General features: G+C 33.9%; 1 protein-coding gene across 3 annotated transcripts in view; it reads left to right on the top strand.

The window, feature by feature from the left end:
• The window catches only part of LOC113393199 (alaserpin-like), a 65269-nt gene that overhangs the window by 14790 nt on the left and 26026 nt on the right, over positions 1–24453 (top strand). Inside the window, exon 9 of one of the 3 annotated variants that reach the window (XM_064215226.1) lies at positions 2385–2540. In XM_064215226.1, coding sequence (XP_064071296.1) covers positions 2385–2506 — 122 coding nt within the window. In that variant the 3' untranslated portion in view covers positions 2507–2540. Of the gene's footprint in view, positions 1–696; positions 844–2384; positions 2542–24453 lie in introns of those variants that run through there. The other 2 variants (XM_064215227.1, XM_026629967.2) reach the window with 2 other exon arrangements.

The following is a 24453-nucleotide window of genomic DNA, read 5'->3' as shown; positions in this document are numbered from 1 at the left end:
TTTCCCGAGCATCGGTGGTAGAAAAATTCCAAACACGCTTTAACTTTGAAAACAATTTAATTCTTTATAAATTAAATATTGCTTCAATACGAAATCATTGCAATATTGGAAACAGACAAGTCCTTTGAAGTATGTCTTGCTACCACCGAAACATACTGCCCGAACTTTCAAGCGAGACCGAACGACAAAGGCTTTGTCCAGCCTTACTGGAAGTTATAGCCTGTGTTTCCGCATTCACAACTAATTTTTAAAATGTCAAATCATTACTACAAAATCGCAACTTCATTTAACGGCAAAATCAAACCGCAGATAAATCAAAACATCGAAAATAAATCAAGCGAATATTAAAACAAATCGCAACATAAAAATAAAGAATCACAAATCATTTGAAATCTTTGCTTATATAAAAAACGTATAACATCTGATATCCGCCATATTTACCTGACCTTTAAATAAGATTAATCAAAGTAATTTTAATACATTTTTATTAAATCTTCCAAGTCGCCACAGATGTGTTATTTTGGCTTTTATATTTCTCTGTTCTCATTTTATTTTCATGTGATTGCATGTTAATTATGTTTCTTACTTAAATAAATACACAAATAGTTAGTGTCAGTTTAATATGACAAAGTTGAGGCGGATATTAATAGCGATTCTTGTTAATGACAACTCTTTCATTTCCCGGTCATATTGCAGTGTTCCGAGCCTACATCGAGAGTTTAAGTGAGGAATATCCGAAAGTTTTCAACGCCAACAGACCATTTTACTTCGCCATCAAAAGCAATCTGATGATTCTATTTAACGGGCTAAAACGACAAGAATGAAATCTAACTATATCTTGATAAAATTGCATATTTATATAATTTTATCTATGAAATTAAATACCGATTTTAAATATCAAATGTAATCTTTTCTTTCGTATGTCCTTTTCAGAATTATACGATATCAAAACGTCTGGGAATTCAGATATCCCGTGGTCAGTCAGTACATTAGTCAGTAGGGGACCATTGGGTTCTCAGTGGTGAAGAAAGACATTGAGATAAAATCTGAATATATCTCCCACGTGATGTTTATCAACCAACCTCTGATAAGCTACACAATTTAAAAATTTATTTTAGTCAAAATTAGTTAAATATCTCATTTTTTATATATTTTTTGTGTGTCAGTTAGATATTTAAAGTATGAAATGAATGTATTTGTAGTTATGTCATGTTTCATATTTCTAACAATTACAGCTGTAGCATAATATTCTGCAATTACATGGAATAATTATCTCGAAACTATTATAATACAGTTAATTTAATAACGCAACTTAATAGGATGTTTATATAGTAGATTGTTAGATGTGATTATTTATTCGTTTGTATGGTATCAGAAATAGTAAATGAGAGCGTCTTCTCATGGTACCCACCACAGGGCAGATTTGTCATAGTTAATTGGATAAATCAGTTATAACTTGATTAATCGTTTGTATTACAGAAGAATCGGTATCAATTCCACGAAACCCTCTCACACCAGCTGCAATGAGAAATGCAATTCCCCGCCAATGTTTGCTTAGCCATAACTATAGATACTTATCGCGTGTCATATTCTACCGGCAAACAGCAATACCCGGAGTCGTTGTGTTCGGGTTTGAAGAGTGAGTGAGTCAGTGTACAGTGATAAGGGGGATAACATCTTAGTTATCAAAGTTAGTGGCGCATTGACAATGCAAGAAATGTTTATTATTTCTTACAGTGCCAATTTCTATGTACAATGGTGACCACTCCTCATCAGGTAGCCATTTAACCGTCCGCGGACCAAATTTTTTAAACAACAAAGATATTAATAGACTACAAGAGAAGTCCTAATTTAAAATAGTACTATTTCAAACAAGTTGTTAAGGTACAATAAAGTACATCTGTATATAAGAATATAAACCCACATATTATGGGGTGTCATAATGTCTTATTGCTGACTAGACTAGTTCTTTAAAATTACCTATGTATAAAAGTTGTTTAGTGGGCAGATTGTTAAATAATAATATCTCTCTTACTTAGATTTCATTGAAATTCAAAAAAGGTGAAAATGTTTCAAAAAATCCTTTTTTAAATTTGCTGAACGATTTCCGTCCCGTGGTCTCTCAAGGAAACCAACTATCTCCGTAAGATATCTCATAGTGTAAAGTGTAACACTGACCACTCAACATGACCACATATATTTTTTTGTTACTAAACGAGTAGAATTAAAAATTCACTAATAATAACAATAATTTAATTTTTTTTTATCAAAACATTATTTTAATGCCACGGTTGCTTATTGTAGAAAGGCTTAATCATCAATCGTATATTATTTTAATTTATACTTATAGTATATTGTTACTTATTAATTATGTTTGTTTGCAGATTTTGGCATCAGAGTGCTTTCGGGGATTCCCGACGCACTCCAGTTCGAGGCAGACCATCCTTTCGTATTTTACCTATATAATGGAAATAATATTTTGTTCAATGGAGTTTACTATGCTTGAGTAAAAAGAAGGTAAGTATCTTAGTGATGAAATCCTCTTATCCTCCTTCCTTTTTATTCTAAAGGAAGATTTGAATAAAAAATTAAACATTTGAAATTGTTTTTAATTTTCCTTTCATATGAAGTGAAGTGCATGTTCCAATACGAAAGCATTACTCTAAGCTCTTGATTGTCAAACATCGAGAGAAGAAACTACACTAACCTTAACAAATGTTCAAAGTGAGCTCCTTCTCGTGTGACACACAGTTCAGCACGTTTACGCATATTGTCTTTCCCACGATTTAGCACGATTGGGTCACTTTTAACAGTTACGAAAGTACTGGTGATTTCTAATTTCAACTCATGTCTGTTTGCATACTCCTTAACATACACGAGACGTTCCCTTGGACATATGTTGGAATACGGAACTGTCCGAAGCCTCGTCTTTGAGTAGCGTTTAAGATTATGCCGGCAGTAGGTACTCAGCGATTTGGGAACATCTTTCGGTACAAATTGGTAGCACCCGGCAAGCTATCATCCGCCACGAATAAGTACGAACCATGTCCAAGTACTCTGCATTTGTGTATTGATAAGCCATGCCTAATTACTAATTACGGGTCACACTCACACGCGGCAGATTAGGTTTCACGTAACATCGATCGCTAGGCGCGCGCGCGGGTAGACGGACATAAGAACCTTACGGTGGCGCTCGCCCTACTGACCTAATTAGCCACCGGCCACGGGGCGGGGTTTGCGGGTGGCAAGCGGCACAGTACAACACCACGCCGCACGCGCCGCTGGCACTGTGTCCACGCTTCATTTATTTAAATGGAAAATTTTGGAAATTTAGTCAAAAATTAAGTAGGTACCTATTTTTTTTTACATAATTCGAATGAGAATCATGTACCGAGTATTTTCTTTAAATATTGATAGTAATTCAACAGTCATCCTGTATATAGATTGAATTAAATATGTATATATATATATGTTTGTATAAGTGTATACATTTAATAAAATATATACATTCATATCATAATATATACAGTCTATGGCAATAGAAGAGGGAATAAAGATAAACAAACCTTAGATTTACGTATTTCATGCTCGGCTATTTTGTGCACTACCAAGAGTTTATGATTAATATATCTTTATTTATAATACAACACTATTTCACTAAACTACTTACGTATATCAATTTTAATCTGAGTTCCAAAGTTTCAATAATAGCTTAGTCGACGTTCAAAATAATTTTTCGAAAGTCCACAATGAATATCACATATTATTCAAGCTCTCCACCATATAGCAATATATCGCGTCAATTCGATGTCAAATGTTGTTTATTTGGCTTTTCTCCTCTTATGGTTGAAATAGACTATAGTTACGATAATACTGGCAACGACAACACGTCAGGCAAAGTTAAAAATAAATGTCAAAGTTTTTGACATTTGGTTTTTTTTATTACTATAATGACAAGGTATCATCCAGCCCAGCCTAATTTTTCGTACCTTTCGAATCAACATATCTCATACTTTTGTTAGAGTGAATGACATTTGAATTTCCACCACTGAGCGACCAGTATTATTAAATTTGTATTTTCATAACATTAGCAAAATAACATCAGATTATTTAGTTTGAAAATTAAAATATTGTATTCTAATCCCGTTCAAATTATAATAAGTGATTTACGGTAATTGCATAATTATGAATACTGTTTAATTATTTTGATAATTATCATATATTTGACCATTAATTTGGTCTAAATTTAAGTAAATACTGTAAAACTATTTTATTAATACTAGCCGTCGGTCCCGACTTCGTACGAGTAAATGCGTTTAATTCAAAAAATGCATTCTTGTTGAGCGTCGACGTCGCAAAAGTTACCATGCTAAATTCAAGTTAAGTGGACCTTATAGTATCGAAGACCTTTGCAACAATTTTTTTTTTAAATTTGAAGGTGACATTGCGATAAACATTTTATTTAACTTCATTGTACAGAAAAATGTTTTTATTAAAGACGTGGGATATCCTGTTGGAACAAAGAAGCATTAGCTATATTTATATATACAGGGTTATTGGTAATTCGACGTATTCCCGTTAGGAGGTGATAGGGGTAATTATTTGCGATAATTTTAACCCCCATATGCATGATGTAAAAGTGAACCATTTTTGAGTTATCACGTTTTTTAGATTTTTTCAAAATAACTCAAAAATGCAATTTCAAAAATTTATTTAAAAAAAAGTATCAATTAAAATCTATTTTCTTCTGATTTATAAAAACGAATAAACACTGGTCATTTGTCAATATTAAAACAATAATAATCGGTCCAAATTTAAAAATGCGATACGGAAAAAGATATTATTTCAATATTTTTTTTCCACAAAAATGCCTTAAAAACAAAAAAAATCGTTATGAAACTTGTCCTGCAGATTATTTTAAAAACATATTCAGCTCTCCAAAAATGTATAACAACTAGGACCTTATTTCAAAACAACCGAAATAAAATGACCACAAAGGACGGTGGTGGAAATTCGTATTCGAACAAAACTTAAATTCCCTCTTTGAATGTCTCGCAAATAAGTTTAATACATACCTAACCAATGCAAGATTATTCGCGTCGGTTTCCTCTTCACCGGCTGTATATATGACGTATTAAACAGAAAGAGACAGAGAAAAAGAAAAACCTTTTCCTCTACGTGACGATTTCTGCCAGTTTACTCTTCGTGGACGGCTTGTTTAGTTGCCATGGAGATTCAGAGAATCATCTTGGTCGAAGCGACTAAACCACGTGAGCAAATACCCAAACAGCCACGTAGGCAAAGTTACATATAATCACGTTGCTACCGTACATCGTATCTCGTGTATAACCGCTTAAAGCCAAGTTCATCTTCGCTAACGACGGACCATTGTACATTAAATCGAGTTTGTCCTTCGCTATACTAAAGCGTTGTGAACGGAAATTGCTCGTATTAATGAGCTCTGTAAAATTTCTCATTTGATTTCATTGATTTCCGATACGCTGTCAAAAATAATTTTAACTATTCTATTGTGCTTCGCGATATTTCAATCGGGAAATCTGACTTTTTTCAAATGTTAAAACTTTTTTGTTTGTTGTAAAGGATTTTTTTCATATTTTGTTTAATATAATATTTAAAATTTAAAAATAATTTATTCTAATATAATTACGTTTAAGTCTAACGTAAGGTATTAATGAGAAAACTCATCAAGTTTATTTTGTTTTTTATATGTCAAAAGGCACCACAAAAAGATATTCAAGTCATGGAGTCTCGTTGCAAACGAAAATACTTAATTAAAATGTATTATAAAAATCGTCTTTTATTTAAATGTTTAGTTTTCAACTGGTCCGCTTCCGACGCTGTAACTTGGTAACGATGAAATTATAATTATAATTATAATAATCTGATTTTATATGAATATATATAAAGTTATATGTATAAGCCGAGATGGCCCAGTGGTTAGAACGCGTGCATCTTAACCGATGATTTCGGGTTCAAACCCAGGTAGGAACCATTGAATTTTCAAGTGCTTAATTTGTGTTTATAATTCATCTCGTGCTCGGCGGTGTAGGAAAACATCGTGAGGAAACCTGCATGTGTCTAATTTCAACGAAATTCTGCCACAGGTGTATTCCACCAACCCGCATTGGAGAAGCGTGGTGGAATATGCTCCATACCTTCTCCTCAAAGGGAGAGGAGGCTTTAGCCCAGCAGTGGGAAATTTACAGGCTGTTTATGTATGTTATGTTATGTATAATATATATATAAAGTTTTTGGACATTTTAGTTGTCTACAACGTTAAATCAATTTTTGTAAAGTACAGTATTGATCTCAATTAAATCATCTTAAAACAGTATGCAAAATATCTTGATTCCGTGAAATTACAAGAGTATTATAATTAAAACAGTTACCGAATACACGATATGAACTTATAGTGGCAAACCTTTCCAATTACCGTCACCTATTGACGTGGTGCAATGATTACGAAAGTTTTAAATGAGGTTTTAATAAAAGAACTTTTAAATTTAAAAATAAAGAAAATATTAATAATAACTACGTAAGCTTCTAATTATAACTTTAATTGAAGGCATTCCGCAAACCGCGGCTCATACTGGCGCTCAACAAGGACACGGTCTATTAAAGAACAATATAGAGAATTCTTAAGTATATTTTCTTGTACGTTGCACTATAAAGGGAAGCAATTAGCCGGTAAAGTGAGTGCTGCTCAGACAGCGGCGAGGACACACACTAACAGAAATTAAACGAACACTAGAATATTTGATAGTTCTATTAACAAAATTGCCTTATGGCCTTATATGGCCTTATGATTCGTTATTTCCTAGAATTCGATTGAACTACAACCGAATCGCAATGTAGATTCTAACATAAACGACTTGCAAGTAACTCTTACTCTCATATTAAATCACGTTACTTTTTTTATAAAATAATTGGGCAGAGATCTAACAGGTCCACCCGAATATCAATTCATAATATAAAAAACAGATATTCAAGATTATACCTAAGAAATTGTAGATTCAAATATCATAATATGAATGTCATAAAAATGTGATATTTAATATATATTTATCAGTAACCGTCTGACAGCGGCAATTTGCAATGGAATTGTGCGCCTGAGATGTAACGTCCTTTGTGAATTTATAATATTACTCTTCGTGCTCCGGTGACCAGGACAATATACCATATTGTTACTTGGCGTTTAAATATCGAATGAATGGATATATGAATGGCACAGCTAACCCTCGAGGACTAAAACTAATATATTGGTTTAATTTGGTAATGGACTACCTTGTGGGTAGTTTTGAACTACACACCAGGATACCATTGTTTTACCGATTTCCATAAACGTACACTAGTTACGTCTGTTACACGGGGTTAATAAAACTTTCAAGCGACAATGTATACACTTTTAAAATAGGATCCCAAAAATGTACAATTGTAAAATAAAATTCAATTTTGTTAGTGTGGTACAAGATATTGTAAAACGATTGACTGTCTAGATGATAATACACTTTGGAATGAAATGATCGCCCCAGACCGCTTTCAATAAAAAAAAATATTAATTATAAAAACTGCCGAGTCTCTGTCATCAGTTTTGTTGACCACTATGGTCATTAAAGTTGCTTATTGATTACATTGAGTACATTTTGACTTAAGTTATCTATCTATACTATCCGTAAGATATACTCGTATCTTACTATGACCGATTAATATCTGAAGGCATTCTTAATTATTGAATATTATGAGCTCAGTGAAGCAACAAAGGCGGATACGAAATCAAAAGCGCATGCAAATTCCCGGTAGAGTGTAGTAATTAATAGTTTGTTAATATGTCAATTGTTAATAATCAAAAGTGGTTTTGTGGCTTCAATATAAAGTACTGCGCACTCCATATGTCTTTTGTTTTAAAATCTGAGATTATGAGTGGCATATTTTCAAATGAATAACCGATAATTATGAGGTATATTGTCTAACCTTACGAAGAACCCCAAAAATACAGTTCAGGGTTTATTTGAAATGCAATTGTGTGGTTAGAAGTTTTTTCAACACGAAAATATTTCTGTTCGTTAATCCAGACGTCTATGAACCAGGAAAACAAATAACGGCCGAATATTTTTTCATTAGTTGATTGCGTGAGTTTTGTAACCACATTGCATGAGATTTAGCCTATAGTTTAAAAGGAATATTATAAAATTTTTTAGTTGAAATGGATGTGCAAATAAATGTTTGCTTAATCTATACTAATATCATAAAGAGGTAAAAAACTCACTCTTAGAAAAGAAACTGTTACCGTCACTGTTAGAAACCTACCTTATTCCTGAGTGCGATATCGTTTAAAATATACTTATATAATATTAATTTTATTTATTAATTAATTAAAACCGAGTGAATTCGGGGCGGGTCGCTAGTTCATTAATATAATATAAACTTTAAAAATAAATAGCTTGGTTCCTGTTGCTGTCATAGGCTAGACGCTAATTTATACTTAAGGGACCCGCCCGGCTTCGCACGGGTGCAATACTGATACTAAATATACTACAGCAGGTCTTTATATACAACGTTCACAGTTTTTCAATCATTAGACAATACAAACCGCTATATCCTTGCGTTTTAAATCTGTAATATCTTCGAAAATATTAATTTAAATTACATGCTGTAAAGGGTCATATAACGGATAAAAAATGGTTATTATGGGTTATCCCTAAACGATAGCCATATACCATCGCAGAATTTTTTGTAGACCATTTTAAGGTATACAATACTGTAGTACATTATTTTGATCTATCTTGTAGGGTTTAGCCAGCATTTGAATTGTAAGCGCAAAAATATGTTTATTTACGAAATCACATTAGGAACATCTAAAATTATCAGTGTTTCTCTACTATATTGTGCATGTACTGTACATATAAACCTTGCTCTTCAATCAATATATCTATGAAAAATGTCAAAATCCGTTGTGTAATTTTAAATATCTAAGCATACATAGGGACAGACAGCGGTAAGCGACTTTGTTTTATACTGTGTAATGATGATAATAACCGCATGTCGTGTCTACATCAAGAGAAATGTAATCATATGTATTTTTTGATTGACATCTTGTATTGTAGACCTATGAACATAAGGCTGGTGGGTTAACGAAGATTTAGAACGTTCACCGCCATGCTAATTCAACGTGAGCTCATAATGCAGACGTAAGCAATCCCGTGGCGTTCTCTGATGCTTTCATCAGAGGGTACTGATTTTAATGAGTAGTATGGCAGACGGCCAAGAATCACCCATGCCCCTTTCAGTTACGTGAACGAACGAATAAATGTATTTTGCAACGAAAAAAAAAGTGCGAGTAAATTACACAATTAATATAAATTACAACAGGGATTTATTTTATAATATAAAAACGTGTCTAAGAATGTGAATCCGATCGTAGGATTTTTTTTTATGTAATAGGTAGGCGGACTGGCAAATGGTGCACCTGATGTTAAGTGGTCACCATCCCTTACATCGCCAATGCACCACTACCCTTTGGAATTAATATGTTATATCCCCTTACACTGGCTCACTCGCCCTTCAAACCGGAACACAAAAATACCAAATATTGCTACTTGGCGGCAGAATATCTGATAAGTGGGTGGTACTTACCCAGCCGGGCATGCGCAAAGATCCCTACCACCAAGGTTTAGGTAAAGATTATTATTAAAACGTGTTATCTTTGTTAAGTAATACCAACTCAGTACTGTAACGAACACTCGATGAAATTATTAATTGTTATATAATTCAACAATAGCGTTATAACCTTACAATAATACGACAATAATCCGACTGAAATACGCACTAAGCCCGGCTGAAGCTAGTAAACGAATAAGTTATAAAAGCGGAGACAATTCAAAGCCGCAAATTGATTAAGCCATTCTCCGTTTGCAGAATTAAGTTATCACTGCGCGTTCGAGGAACTCCTATGAATACGTAAGCCTTCTGTTAGCAATTAACTACATTTCCATGCACGTAGCGAAGACGCTGTCTCTGATTTGTGTGAATTGAGAATGTTATTTTCTTGTCTCTAATATTACGAGCAAATTCTATATTGTATGGAGTTGATCTAAGTATAAAGCCAAGCCAGTGTCTGTTTGGATGGTTCGCATACTCATTAGCCCTTACTTTCTCAGTGTTCTCATTTGAACAGAGTGAGGCATGAACAAGCAGAATGTATATACCATGATTGTAAAATTTTAGATTCCTTCGTTGATGGCGCATTGACGGTTTAATAAGTGATTATGTACAATACTTGTATAACCATTACGGTAATAGTACCTTATGGAATACATGTTGGCACAAAGAGAGGATTTCTCAAAATTCATGTCCTAAGGGGGTGAAGTTGGAGATTTTTTTTTTATGTTATAGGTGGCAAACGAGCAGTAGGCTCGCTTGTTGGAAAGTGACTACCACCGACCATGGACATCTGCAACACCGGGGGGCTTGCAGGTGCGTTTTTCTTGAAGGTTCCCAAGTCGTAGTGGTTCGGAAAAACCGCCGGCGAGAGCTGATTCCAGTGGTTGCAGAGTGGTTGTGCGAGGCAGAAAATGTCTTAAAAATCGAGCTGTTGTGGATTTTCGGACATCTAGGTGGTGCGGGTGATATTTGGAATTTTGACGAGATGTCCGAAGGTGAAATTCAGCAGCCGGGATTAATCCGAACAATTCCTCGGAACATTCCCCGTGAAAAATTCTGTAGAAGATGCAGAGCGATCCAACATCTCTACACAAAGCCAAAGGATCAAGCAGATCGGAAAGGGCTTGATCGTCGATAATTTGGGCCACTCTTATGTTATAAGAATGAAAGTTTGTATGAAATTTCATTTGTTTTTAAGTTAGAAACATGGAAATCGACGTTTAGACTCCTGTTTATCACTAAAAGACCAACGTTGCAGTGTATTCTGATGGTATATCCAATCGGGTTACCTGATAAATATTTAAGTATGCTTTAAACATTTAATAATAGTGAACGCGACTCATTATGGAATTTTTTTTATAACACACGTAAGCGGACGATCAAGTGGTCACCATCGACCATAAACAATGGCATAAGAAATTTTAACCTTTTCGTACATCGCCAATGCACCACCAACCTTGGAAACTAAGTATTGCTGCTTGGCGGTAGAATAAGCTAAAGAGTATGTTTGTTATTTGTTTGAACGCAATACTGTCTGGAACTACAGTCGGATTTTCAAAAAAGATTTTGCATTTGATAACCCAATTTTTTAGGAAGGTTGTATAATTTTTAACGATACGACATATGAAATCGTTCAGAAGCTAATATTAAATACAATAGCGTAATATTATGGCGCTTAAATAAAAATATGATTCCATACTAATAATTGTCAATTGAATATATCGAAATCAATGTGAGATGTTTTCTGTGTAGTTAAGCAATTATATCATTTTTATTTTACACGTTACTTATTGTTACAATCTTTTTTTTTTAATAACAAATATAGCTCGATGTTATTTGAGCATTAAATTAATATATTTTATTGAAATAATTTTCGATACATATTTAAAAGGAAATTATATAAAAACAACAATACAGATAGTCGACCCAAAGGCGAGCCTACGGGCGCTGCTGTCCCCGAATCAGACTTTTGTTGACATTACAAAATTATTCGTAGATTTATTTCATTAACAAATTCGCTTTGCTTAATGTAATTACTATTGGCGTTATATACAACGAACTACGTACGTAATACATTATTGTTAACTAGACGCTAGTTAATAGTACTATGATAGATATAAATTTATCAGTCTCGTAGTTTTGCTGTTTTTCGGGATTCACGTGAATGAACTGATAGGTTTGAATTTTTAACAAATGAGTAATAGATTAAAACAGCCAGATATTTCCCACAGTTGGGCAAAGCATCTTCATTTGAAGACTTGGACCTTATTCCACCCTGCTGCTTAAACGCTTTAATTTCAACCAGCAACTTTTCCAAAACTGGGCAAAAGCATATTTTTCTCCACCGCGCATTAGTTTATGGCTAGACTTTCATAGAATAGAAATAGAATTCATTATACTGGTTTCCTCACGATATTTATAAAATACAAATGAGGCTTAATTGATGAAAACTCCGAAAACTCATTATTCAAATATTTGAAATCAAAGTTATATGCTAAACAAATCACTAGAAACAATCGACTCTTAAATGTATTTTTTTTATGGCACATGTTAATAATAAATTGATTTTAAAACAATTTCAACGTACTCTGTGGTAAATCATCGTGACTGGATTGAGTATGAAACGTAAAAATATATTTTTTCCATTCTTCAAACAATTCAACAATTGTATATAAAAGAAATGTTGCCGTTATCCCTGCTTCTCTTCTATTGAGTCCTCTAGCAGTTGTCTTGGTGGTGACAATATACCTTTGTGTGTTTGAGTGTTACGATCCAAAATATATCAACTTGTATGTATTAGATCCGAGATGGCCCAGCAGTTGGAAGGCACGAATCTCAATCGATAATCCTGAGTTCAAACCAAGACAAGCTGACTGAATTTTCATGTACTTTACTTGTATTTATAAAACATCATTAGAAAACCTGCATCCGGTGGATGAAAATGGGCCATGTGTATCCACCAGTCCCCATTGGAACACTGTGATGGAGTGAGTTCCAAACCTCATAAAAATAATAATGGAGTCACAAGAAACAGCTTGTATATAAAACAATTTTGCTTCTAATAATTTCATATAGTACCCAATACACTTAGATGTGACGTAAGTTATATTCGAAACTATAAATATGTTATCGGTCGATCGAGCGGACATAACATGTATTATATTCGTAAGTAAAAAGCCGACTTAAGTTTCGCAATACAGAAAGCCAATAGCGTCGCGGGTACAATGCCTCGGGACGGCATCGAACGGCGTGCTCTTTTCATGGTTTGTAACGTACTTAAATTACAAAATGATTTCCATTACAAGTTTTCACTTTACGTTATTATTAAATATTATCAAAATCTCCTAGTAAAATCGTAAATATTAAATATCATGTGACAGCCGAACAGAGGCCGAGATGGCCTAGTGGTTAGAATACGTATATCATAACCGATGATTGCGGGTTCAAACCCAGGCAGGCACCACTGAATTTGCATGTGCTTAGTTTGTGTTTATAATTCATCTCGTGCTCGGCGGTGAAGGAAAACATCGTGAGGAAACCTGCATGTGTCTAATTTCAACGAAATTGTGCCACATGTGACCAACCCGCATTGGAGCAGCGTGGTGGAATATGCTCCTAACCTTCTTCTCAAATGGAGAGCAGGCCTTAGCCTAGCAGTGGGAAATATACAGGCTGTACATGTATGTGACAGCCGAGCACCGACACGAATATCTTAATCGAAGAACACTGCTTCAAATCTGTGACTGCACTAAAAATACTTTATATATTTAATGTTTGTTAATAATTTATTACAATCTCAGCAGTGAAGCAAGACATAGTCAGGAAAATTTATTATTGTCTGATGACACTTTGCTTCGTGTGTCATCAGGAACCAGCATTGGAACAGCGTATTGTATCAAGCTCCAAAAAACTTCTTCAAGAGAAGCATAAGAACAGCAGCTGTAAGTCATTTAAAGGTTGTCACTTCTACGTCGATTTGAAACATATACTTTAAATTATGAAATCAATGCAAGCATTATTAGTTTAGAGAACACTTTGGCTAGAATACTGTGGTTCGGCGACAGAGACTCAACGACGCAGGGCATATTATAATGCACAAGTGTGTGCAAGCATCAGTGCACTCTCTATTCCCTCATAATCCTGGTTGGGTTGAGTTCAGGCGATGAATCAATGTCTTTACGTGCTTTCCAACTTCCAGACCCTGAACTGTTATTGAGGGTTTTTAGATAGAAAAACCCTGTAAATTTTCATCGAACTGAGTTGGGACTTGAACCCATTTCCTCGAGATCTGCGGACAGTAGACCAACGAAGCAGACATCCAGTCCAGTTAGAATAAAATAGTAAATCATATGAATTCATCCACTTTGATAATGAATTGAAAATCTATTTCAAATACTAAATTTGACCAACTCATTATTTAGCAATTTATAGCTCATAACGACAGTAGATAGTCAGCATATTTTGTGGTTTATTCTAATGAATAATTTACACAACATTAAATAATTATATGAAACGGCCCAGTGGCTTCTATCCGCGTGGGTCTTAGGCTAAGGTCGCGAGTTTGACACACAACTGAATTTTATAGTTTCCTTTTTCAAAAACGTGAAAAATTCTTTAGTATTTCTTTGGTTTTTTAATATTATTTTTCTAATGACCACTAAGATGGCCTCTGTTACACTACCTCACTCACCCTTCAATCTGGAATACAATTTTTTTTTTATGGCATTGGTCGAGCATATGGGCCACCTGATGGTATGTGGTCACCACCGCCCATAGACAAAGGCGCTGTAAGAAATATTAACCATTCCTTACATCAACTATGCGCCACCAACCTTGGGAACTAAGATGTTATGTCCCTTGTGCCTGTGATTACACTGGCTCACTCTTCTAACCGGAACACACAATACAGATCACTGCTATTTGGCGGTAGAATATCTGATGAGTGGGTGGTACCTACCCAGACGGGCTTGTACGAATCCCTCCAACCAAGTAACCAACCAGTAAAGTCACAAACTTCTAATAAAAGTCACGTGTTCTAGTTACTGAATAGTCGATTCGACTCTCAGTTAATAATTTAACCGATATAAAATAGCTTAAAATACATAATTATAGTGTATATTTCAATTTGCAATGCCTTGCCATAGTCTGTTCCCCATTGTTTATGTTCTCGTAATAAAACGCGTCGTTCGTTCATAGTGTAGCTTCTAACATTGGTTAGCGCTCGTTCCTTTTCAAACGAGCGCTGTCTGTCCAACATTACGGCGCCAATTTGTTAAACCATAGCACCACGGAAACTAACCGATAGACTCCGCTTTGTGCCCTAATGAATACTGTCAGACGAACAAACGCGCTACTGCGAGATTAATACGACCCACCTTTCGCCGACCCTGTTATCTTCACGGCCATATTGTTTTAGTAATGTCATGATTTACATTGTACACAAATTGAATGAAACAGCGTTTTATTGTTGTAACTTGAAGACAATAGGATGAGAAGATGGGTCATTGTCTTGGCATAAAGCAATTATCTACTGACTACTTTATAGTGAGTAATTAATAGCCGATTCGTATCGCACAGCTGGACAAATGCATCTTCTCAATGAACACATGAAGGTTTCCTCTCGACGTTGTCCTCGATCGATCCCCTAGATTCATTATAAACATAAATTGTGCCCATAAAAACAGTATTGCTCAGCCGAGTTTGAACCCGCAATCTTCGGTTAGAGCCACACGCTCTAGCCATATATATCCACAATATAGATTTCTATAAAATACAAACATAATCGTAACAATCTGCTAAGTCTTATATATTTGAAGGACTTGTAAGACCACCTGCCTGATACCGACTCTCTTTGAAAATGACCTTGATTGTGATCTAATTACTCGCTACCATGTGAGTTGTCGAGATACTTATACGCTTGATTGGTGGATGGACTTAATAAAATGGTTGGGACGGCTCTTGGATAGTGACTGGGACATTCTACAAAATATTAAAACACCGCTTCGTTTTAAATGTCGCTGTTATCGTTTAATTGATAAGCATTGCAATGACCGCGGCGGCTCGTGCTATCGCTGAACAAGAACACGGTCTATTAAAGAACAATATAGAGAATTCTTAAGTATATTTTCTTGTACGTTGCACTATAAAGGGAAGCAATTATCCGGTGAAGTGAGTGCTGCTCAGACAGCGGCGAGGACACACACTTACGCGACTTATAACACACGAACGTCTGATCTGATCTGATAAACCAAACGCACACTAGTCATCACCACATAATTATGATAATTAAAATATTATTAATACATAGTTAATTAATTAAAAAAAAACTCTTTGATTCCTTGTCTTGACTTTTTAGAATATGTTATTTAGTTTAATTTACAAAAGAAGCAATGTGTTTTGCTAATTCTTTCAGTTATTTGAATTCAATTTAATCTTAATAAGATTAAATTGATCCTACTTGAGAAATATGTTTTAATTTTGTATAAATCGATATTATAGAATAGATATGTACGGTTAATGAGTGATAACATAAACCGATCCGAATAGTTCTGCGTAGAGATAGACGTTCATTGAGAAAGGTTTTACACTTATACCCAAAGGTTTATGGCAGTATCAATAAACGTAGAACAATATGGCGAATGTATGAAACAGATGTATGAATTGGAATATAATTCAAAGCCACAAATTGATTAAGGCCTCCATTTGCAAAATTAATTTATCACTGTGTGGTCAAGGAGTTCTCCCTACGTTCCCTCCTTCTGTTAGCCATTAACTATATTTGCATACACGAACCCATTGCCGAACACATTGTGTCTATAACGTAACTGTCCAAGTTATTGAACTTAGTTATTCATCGTTGCTTTAAAATAACCCAACTAGCTCAATTCAAATTTGGTAAGATACTTTATTTATAAATCAAATAGAAAATGTAGTATTTTCAAAAAGTATGTTTAGCTAAACACCCGCTAAACGATAGCAGATATAAGACACTTGGGGGTAAGAGTCATTTCCCATAAACATTGGCCAGTCACTGTCATTGACCGCCCACCTAGGATATCTAAGGTGTCAATAATATACCTCTTGTGCCTGTAATTACACCAGTTCACTGGCCTCCCACCACGCAACCCAGCAATACCTTACTTTTGCTGCTAGAATAATGGCGATATACAAATGAGCGTGCACAAAGCCTCCACGTCGGTAGATGTAACTGGTTTCCCCTTCTCTTTTTTCTATTAAGTACTTCATTACTATTACTGTAACTTTAGATCATATTTTAAAGCGTGTACCGTCTGTAGTTTTTCTTTGAGTTGCCGTTGTCTTAAGATAAGTATTAAAAATATCGCAGACTTTTAAAATGTATTTCCCGTGCAATATTTCCAGCTGCAATTCAGTCTATCTACCGGCGAGCTATTGAGACTCAGAAAAGTCATTTATAAAAATATTTGCTCTCGTACGGACAAAGTCCTGTCAGTTATTTTTAGAGATCCGTTGCAAATATAGTTTTTAATGGCAAGTTTGTCGTTTTGAATATTACAGCTGTTTTTCCAATGAACGTTACTTTAATTATTATTACAAAGATTTAATTGTAATATAGAACTTATTCTAAGTTTTGATTTTGAAGTTTGGTTGAAATAAAAATAACTATTTTATAAACAACAGAAAAATTATAAATCGACATCCATTAATTCTGTTAAACTATTTCTAATGCTTAATCTTATAATTACAATAAAAAAAAGTTGTTTAAAGTCTTTAGTTAAGCGATATTGAATTTATAACGAATACTTCACAAATACAGAATTATGAAACAATAAACAATGTAACAAGAAACATTATGCTCAAGTGATCAGTGATAGAATCCGATTTCCAAAGCGGTGTAGCGCTTGACGATTCAAACGTAATCGTAAAACTGTATCTGAATAAAAATATTTTCATCCGATTTGATTTAATACAATTCTCATCTCCAATTTCTCGAACATCCTGACAGCCACTGTTCTAATAAATTCCTACAAAGAACATTCTACATAGTTAGACCGAAGCACTTTGTTATATATTCAAACTTATTTATTCATAAAATTATCAATTGCATTTACAATCTTTCTTTGGGGACTTTATTATGTTACTTAAATTTGTTTACGACATACATTGTAGACATTGTAAGACTACATATATAACTTCACTAGATCTACAATTATAATTACGAATGATATATGTGTGTTGAAATGAAAGTAGAAACAAGTGCATAACACTGCCAAATTATAACTAACATGAATGATATATTAATCGCCGAGATACTAAATATCTTTGCCAAAGATTCATAACACTCAAACTTAGAAATGCTTTCAAGTATCTTAGTAAATATGGCACACTTAAAACGGATTTTGCGTCACAGAAAATAAAGAATTTAAATTAGACATTGAAGTAATTTTTTAAAGAAATATTCTTCTCATTAGAACAAAAATTTCATTTTCATTTCCTACCATACTAACAGGCAGACAGTTTTTCCTGGAAAATCAAACGGTAAACGTTATTCCTGTTAAAACCCGATGCAGTTCAATGGTGTGCTATTTCATTGGTCGTCGCTGATGTACCATTAGTGTGAGCTGGACCGCTTGTAAAAGCGTACACACTTTTTAACACAAAAACCGACTCGATGCTGTTTTCAGTTGGACATTGTCTACGGTCTGTTTTCACAGTTTTCGTGCAGACACTTACTTTTATTCTGTACGTACTTGTGTTACGCAATACAGGTTCGGTTGGACTTTGAACACTACGTGACGTTTGAAGTTTTAGTCACTATTCGCTCTTCTAGAACTGGAATGATATGCGGAATGTACAATTTCATAATTAAAACGTTAGAAAATTTAACTTTGAAATGAGAACGTATAAAGTTATCGTTATAATGAATTAATTTTTAAGACATTATACCTGTACAAGATAGCTTGATCTTTTTGACAGATGTAAATTTTTCTGATCGACATAACTTTGCAATGACGAACATATTATTATCCTTATGTAATGATTTAAAAAATTGTAAAAATATTTTAAAAAATACATTAATACAAAAGTTCCTATAGACTCAAGCGTTATCCGAAAATTTGAAGACATTTTCTATTATATATTATTGCTTCAAAAGAAAATTTAAACAGAAAACAAAATAATAGACGCTTGTACAATGTTACATCAATAAATATCGAATACAAAAATCCTTATTAAAGATCATTGTTAAGTTATTGTTACGAACGGTTTTTTGTTGGGGTCTCTTTGGCTAGTAGTTGGGGTCTCTTTAGCTGGTATAACACTTTTTGGAAAATTAAGTAAAAAAAATTGAATTCTAATTTGAATTACGCATTCCATCGTTCCATCGACTGTTATATATGTTATATTTTCTGTTTCTCATCACTAGCCCGTCTAGCAAAAAGATCAAGCTAACTTGAACAGGGTATAGTTATATTTAACCAACTTCAATAACTTCTGCATTTATAAATTTTTAAGTATTTTCATTTATAAAGGCAAATTAATGCTGTAAGATATATTATCCATTCTTGATATTGCCAATGCACCGCTAACCTTGTAACTAAGATGTTATGCCCCTTGCCTCTGTTACACTGGGTCACTCAAACTAAGGTATTGATGTACGAAGGTAAAATATGTGTTGAGTGGATACCACAGATGGGCTAGCATGAAGAATTATTAATTAATATTAATAATTAATTATTACTTTGGTAAAAATATTTTAGTAACAAATTGTCAGTCCGAAATACTGTTGACGTTTAATTCGTCTGCTGAAGTAATGCTCGCATAACGTCATGAATATCGGAAGCGATTATACTAAGCCATCGTCGCAAAAGCTGATGAAAATTTCATAAGTGTGCAAACAGGGCTCGTATTCTGCGAAGGCCGCAACACTCGCTTCGTCCTCTAAAATCAAGTTTTGACGAAACACACATTCAACAGTTCACTTTATTTTAATCTATCGCTTGAAGCAATTGTTCGTTTGCTCAGCGACACATTTATTATTATTTAGGGTTTAGAATATTGCGTTTTCCATGGATATCAATGTAACTTACACTCCAATTCAACCTGTTAAACGTTCAATTAGTTTCATGATGACATCGTTAAAACTTCCGTGCTTCGTCTCTCCGATGGTATCTCGTTGGAGGAACAGAGAGTTCAAATGTATTTGTGTGCAAGCTTGCACAATTATGTGCTCTTTATTCCTTATTTCCGCACAAGTGTATATTGTCCGTTAATAATGTTGCCTGGGACCGTTTAAACATGACTCAATTCACAATAAATTAAATTAAAAATAAACTGTAGTAAAGGATACTAAAAAAAGGTTTTGAATCGTCGATTCCGGGTCAGAATATAGTCTACCGAGAAGAACTGTCAGGAAACTCAACTCTCCTTCAGTCATCAATTATTAATATATCGATTTTTTAGCTACAATTACAGTAATTTTACTTGGTGGTAGAGCTTTGTGCGAGCCCTGTTTGGTAGATACCATGCACACGTCGTATATTCTACCGAAAAACAGCAGTACTCAGTATTTTTATATTACCAAGGTTGGTGGCGCATTGGCGATAAGGGATGCTTAATATTTCTCACAGTGCTAATAATGTCTATATGCAATAATGAATTACCTTCAGGTGGCCGCCTTGCCACTCCCCCAAAATACCCAATGAAAATATTTTTTTTTTTTTGTCTAAAATCATCTTTATAATAATTATAGAGTATATTGAGACTCGTCTATGATTGCTGTTTATCTTAAGAACTTTTTCTTCCTTGAGTTTTTCAAATTGACAAAGTTAAAAATATATGCCGTATTTGATTACAGAGATCACAGTATTCGTTCTCCTACCTCGGGAAGGTTGTGTTGACTTTGCGGAGACGGTGTTATTATGTTGGTTTAGTGGAAAAAAGATTATGTTGAAATAACAAACGAAGCTACTTGTACGCTGACTTGTGACATATACTTTTGTGTTGCTGAATTAACAGGTAACGTAAAGCAACGTTCATATGTTTACAAACCGTAGTAGTTTAACGTTAAACACGTACCGCTTAAACTAATCCGCTTTCCACACTTGTTCTACTTACAGGGATTGATGTTTATGTCAAATAAAAAGAAACCACCCTTAAAATATACTCAGTTTATTAGAAAGTCTATAATCTATAATCGAATATCTGTATTCTGACCTTTACTTACAAAATACTTCAATTTTACAAAATTTTTAACATAAATATTAAGCACACAAAGAGAAAACATTTTTAAAATAATACTTACAGCTTATAATATCATGGATCAAAATATATTTTCATCTGGAAAAATAAATAGATTCCCGAGGGCACCGAGAACCTTCGCACTCGAGAGTACATAGCTGTTTTGTTAAATGTATTTATTTTTACTTGTGTGTCTTTTTTATATTCCTTTATACAATTGAAATAATTATACGCAAAAAATATAATTTATTTATTTATTCAACATTAGTAACAATAGTTAAAATATACGTGCAAATATGTCTGACATCTCATCCCGGTAATAAGCAATATCAACATTGTATTCGCTCAGAAAATACATATATTGGTACCATCTGACACCCAACTCTTGCACGCGCGTGCAAATTAAATAGCGCGCATTCTCGGCTTCCTGTTACACACTTCCGTTCCTTTTCGCGAAATCACACCCAGAGATTGCAGGAAAGAGAAAGAAAATATGGTGCATATGAAAAAAAAAAGTTAATTGCGCTACCAGTTACGGCTACATCGCCAATGTGCCGCAAATGTTTTAATCCAACGTTTATCATTTGGTATGCATGTACTTCTCGTGTGTGTGTGTGACTGGTCGAATGTTTGCCATCAAACTAGCGCAGACACATGTTATAAAGAAAAAATATATACGTAATAATGGTCTATTGAGAAAGTGCTAACAGCGGGCACGCGGCGGATGAAAGAAAATTCCATTCAGTTAAAACTTTTCCTTTTCCGAGGATATATTTTTATTATCTTATTAAACTGTCAGAAAGGTAAAGATTTTAATGTTTCTGCCCCTTTTCACTGTAACGTTGATTTATACGAACACGTGATTTTATAAAATAACTACAGCAGAAGCGTTTCTATGTACTCGTACAGTTAAGAGACCTGACTTTTCTCTTAAACTTCTTCTTCACAAATAGTAGAGACTTTTTGGTGTCTTTCTTAACTTCACCGATTATTCTAGAAACAACAGGTTAGTGCGATTCGAAATTAATTAATAAAGAAATAAAAGTTAACATAAGTCGTTATACAGATTGTTGGTTGGAAATACAGTAAACTTATATAAAGGCTCAGCATCGACTTTGAAAGAGTTGCGGCGCGTGACCACTAGCGCTTCCTATCCTTGGCACGGAAATCTAAATAACGACCCGGACTTCAATTTTACAAGAAATCCAACATTTTAATGACCAGATGCCCAGATTCAGGACCTTGGAACAGGTTGCCTAATGACCTGAACTTTAGCATAACAAGACAGACGTCTTATGTACAATAGTATAATACTATAATACTATTTTTGTACTGCAGAAGAGGGCTATTCGTGCAATTTATAACCTGGGCCCAAAAGATTCGTTAAGAGATAAATTTAAAGAAATTAAAATAAAAACTGTCGCTTCTCAATTTGTTTTTGATAATGTTATGTATGTACGCAAAAACATAAACGATTTTCCCAGAAATTGTGACGTACATTCTATTAACACTAGGAACAAGAATAAACTTGTTACTCCAAGTACCCGATTACACAGGGTTAGTAACTCTTTTTTGGGGCAATGTATACGTTTTTACAACAGGATCCCAGAAAACGTTCAAAATTATTCAATTATAAAATTCAAAAGAATCGTTAAAGAGCGTTTGTGTGCTAAAGGATATTACAACACTAATGACTTTTTAGTTGACTGCACACCTTGGGAATGAAATGATCGCCTCCAGGCTGTTTCAAATAACTAAAATATAATTATTATTGTACAAGCAAAATGGAAAAAAAAAAAAAAAATATCCCGCTGAGTTTCTTTCGCCGGTTCTTCTCAGGTCCGAGGTGCTAAATTCCGAACCGGTGGTAGATTTTTGACAATCAATAAGCAAGTGTAAACACTTCTATATTGAATAAAGATTTTTGATTTGATTTGATTTGATTACTAACAGTCGAAGTGAAGTCGAATACGTATGTCAGTGGGTGCAGACGCTTAGTATCCGTGTAACCATATTATCCGTTCTCGCGTGTCTGTATAATAATAACAAAATCGTTGTACTATATGATTAGTAATTAACACAGCGATGGGAGAGGCTTACACTTAATTTTCCGTCCCGCAGATTGTATAATCTAAATTTGTAGCCGTATTATGTTGAGGAAGTTTTTTTGAAAGGCAATACATCGTATTTTTATACGTAATATAATAAGTATGATAATTCATTATTAAGGGTAAATAAATGCCACTGCTGAGCTAAGGCCTCCTTTCCCTTCGAGGAGCATATTCCACCATGCTGCTCCAGTGCGTACACCAGTGGTTGGTGGATACACAAGTGGCAGAATTTCGTTGAAATTACACATGTAGGTTTCTTCACGATGTTTTCCTTCACCGCCGAGCACGAGATGAATTATAAACCCGAATTAAGCACATGAAAATTCAGTGGTGCTTGCCTGGGTTTGAACCCGCAACCATTGGCTAAGATGCACGCGTTCTAACCACTGGACTATCTCGGTTCATACTCAACTATAAAAATTGTAAAATAAAATATTTTCATAAAGAATAAATAAGTCTCTGAAATTAATTTTATTCTCTATTAATTACATTACTCTATAAAGAGTATGTTTTTGTAAATAATGAATTAAATCCGTGACACATATTTTTACAGACCACCGCTTTTGCATTATTCATATTCCGTTTTTTTCTTGTTCGCTTTTTAAAATTATATTTATAAATATCTATTTTTATTTCGTTTATATTTTTCCTTTCGAAAAAAGTAAAGGTTTTATGTCAAACAGCCTAATACTTAAATCTTAATTATAATAAAATGTATAATATCATGAAATACTTTGACAAGCTGTCAATATTTTTAATTAAAAACAACATCACGTAATAAACAAGAACTCCAAAAATATATTCAAAAAGAGAACTGCAGTTATATTTAAAAATGTTTATCATATTTTCACTACGTAACGGTTCAAAACTCATTATTTTTCCGACAAATCCTTGCAAAAAGTAGTTATAATACTCCAGCGGTATGTCACTCATCTCATGTAAGCATTTTAAACCTCATTAAAGCTTAAATAATTTTATTTATGAGTCGAAAAACATCTGAAACTTATTTACATAAAATTTCGTTACAAAATGTTACCAGTCCAATATTCACCAGCATGCCATCGTATCGTCAATTAAAAAATATACAAATAGAATTAACTTATTTCGTGAACAGTATGAGTGTTTGTGTAAGTAATCCATTTAAAGCGATATTTCGATTGGTCAGTGTTCTGTTTTTAATGAATATAGTGTTTAGTGGCACAGAAAAAAACTTGGGGAATCTGAATATATTATATGAAATTCGGCCACACGTGTATCCTTAACCTGCACAATGAAGACACTTTTTCCAGTCAAATATATTAATAAAATGACGAGTTTAGAAAGTTAGTGTTCTACTAACTAACTGACGCTTTAATTTTTGAACTAGTGGAAGAGAAATAACAGAAATAATTATCTTTCGAACAAAAATTTTGGCGAGTATTAAAACTTCGAAGTCGTTCAGCAA

This window comes from Vanessa tameamea, chromosome 6, assembly GCF_037043105.1.
Source record: "Vanessa tameamea isolate UH-Manoa-2023 chromosome 6, ilVanTame1 primary haplotype, whole genome shotgun sequence".
Lineage (NCBI taxonomy): Eukaryota > Metazoa > Arthropoda > Insecta > Lepidoptera > Nymphalidae > Vanessa > Vanessa tameamea.
The sequence above is the reverse complement of the archived record's forward strand: the minus strand, read 5'-3'. Positions and strand labels throughout refer to the sequence as shown.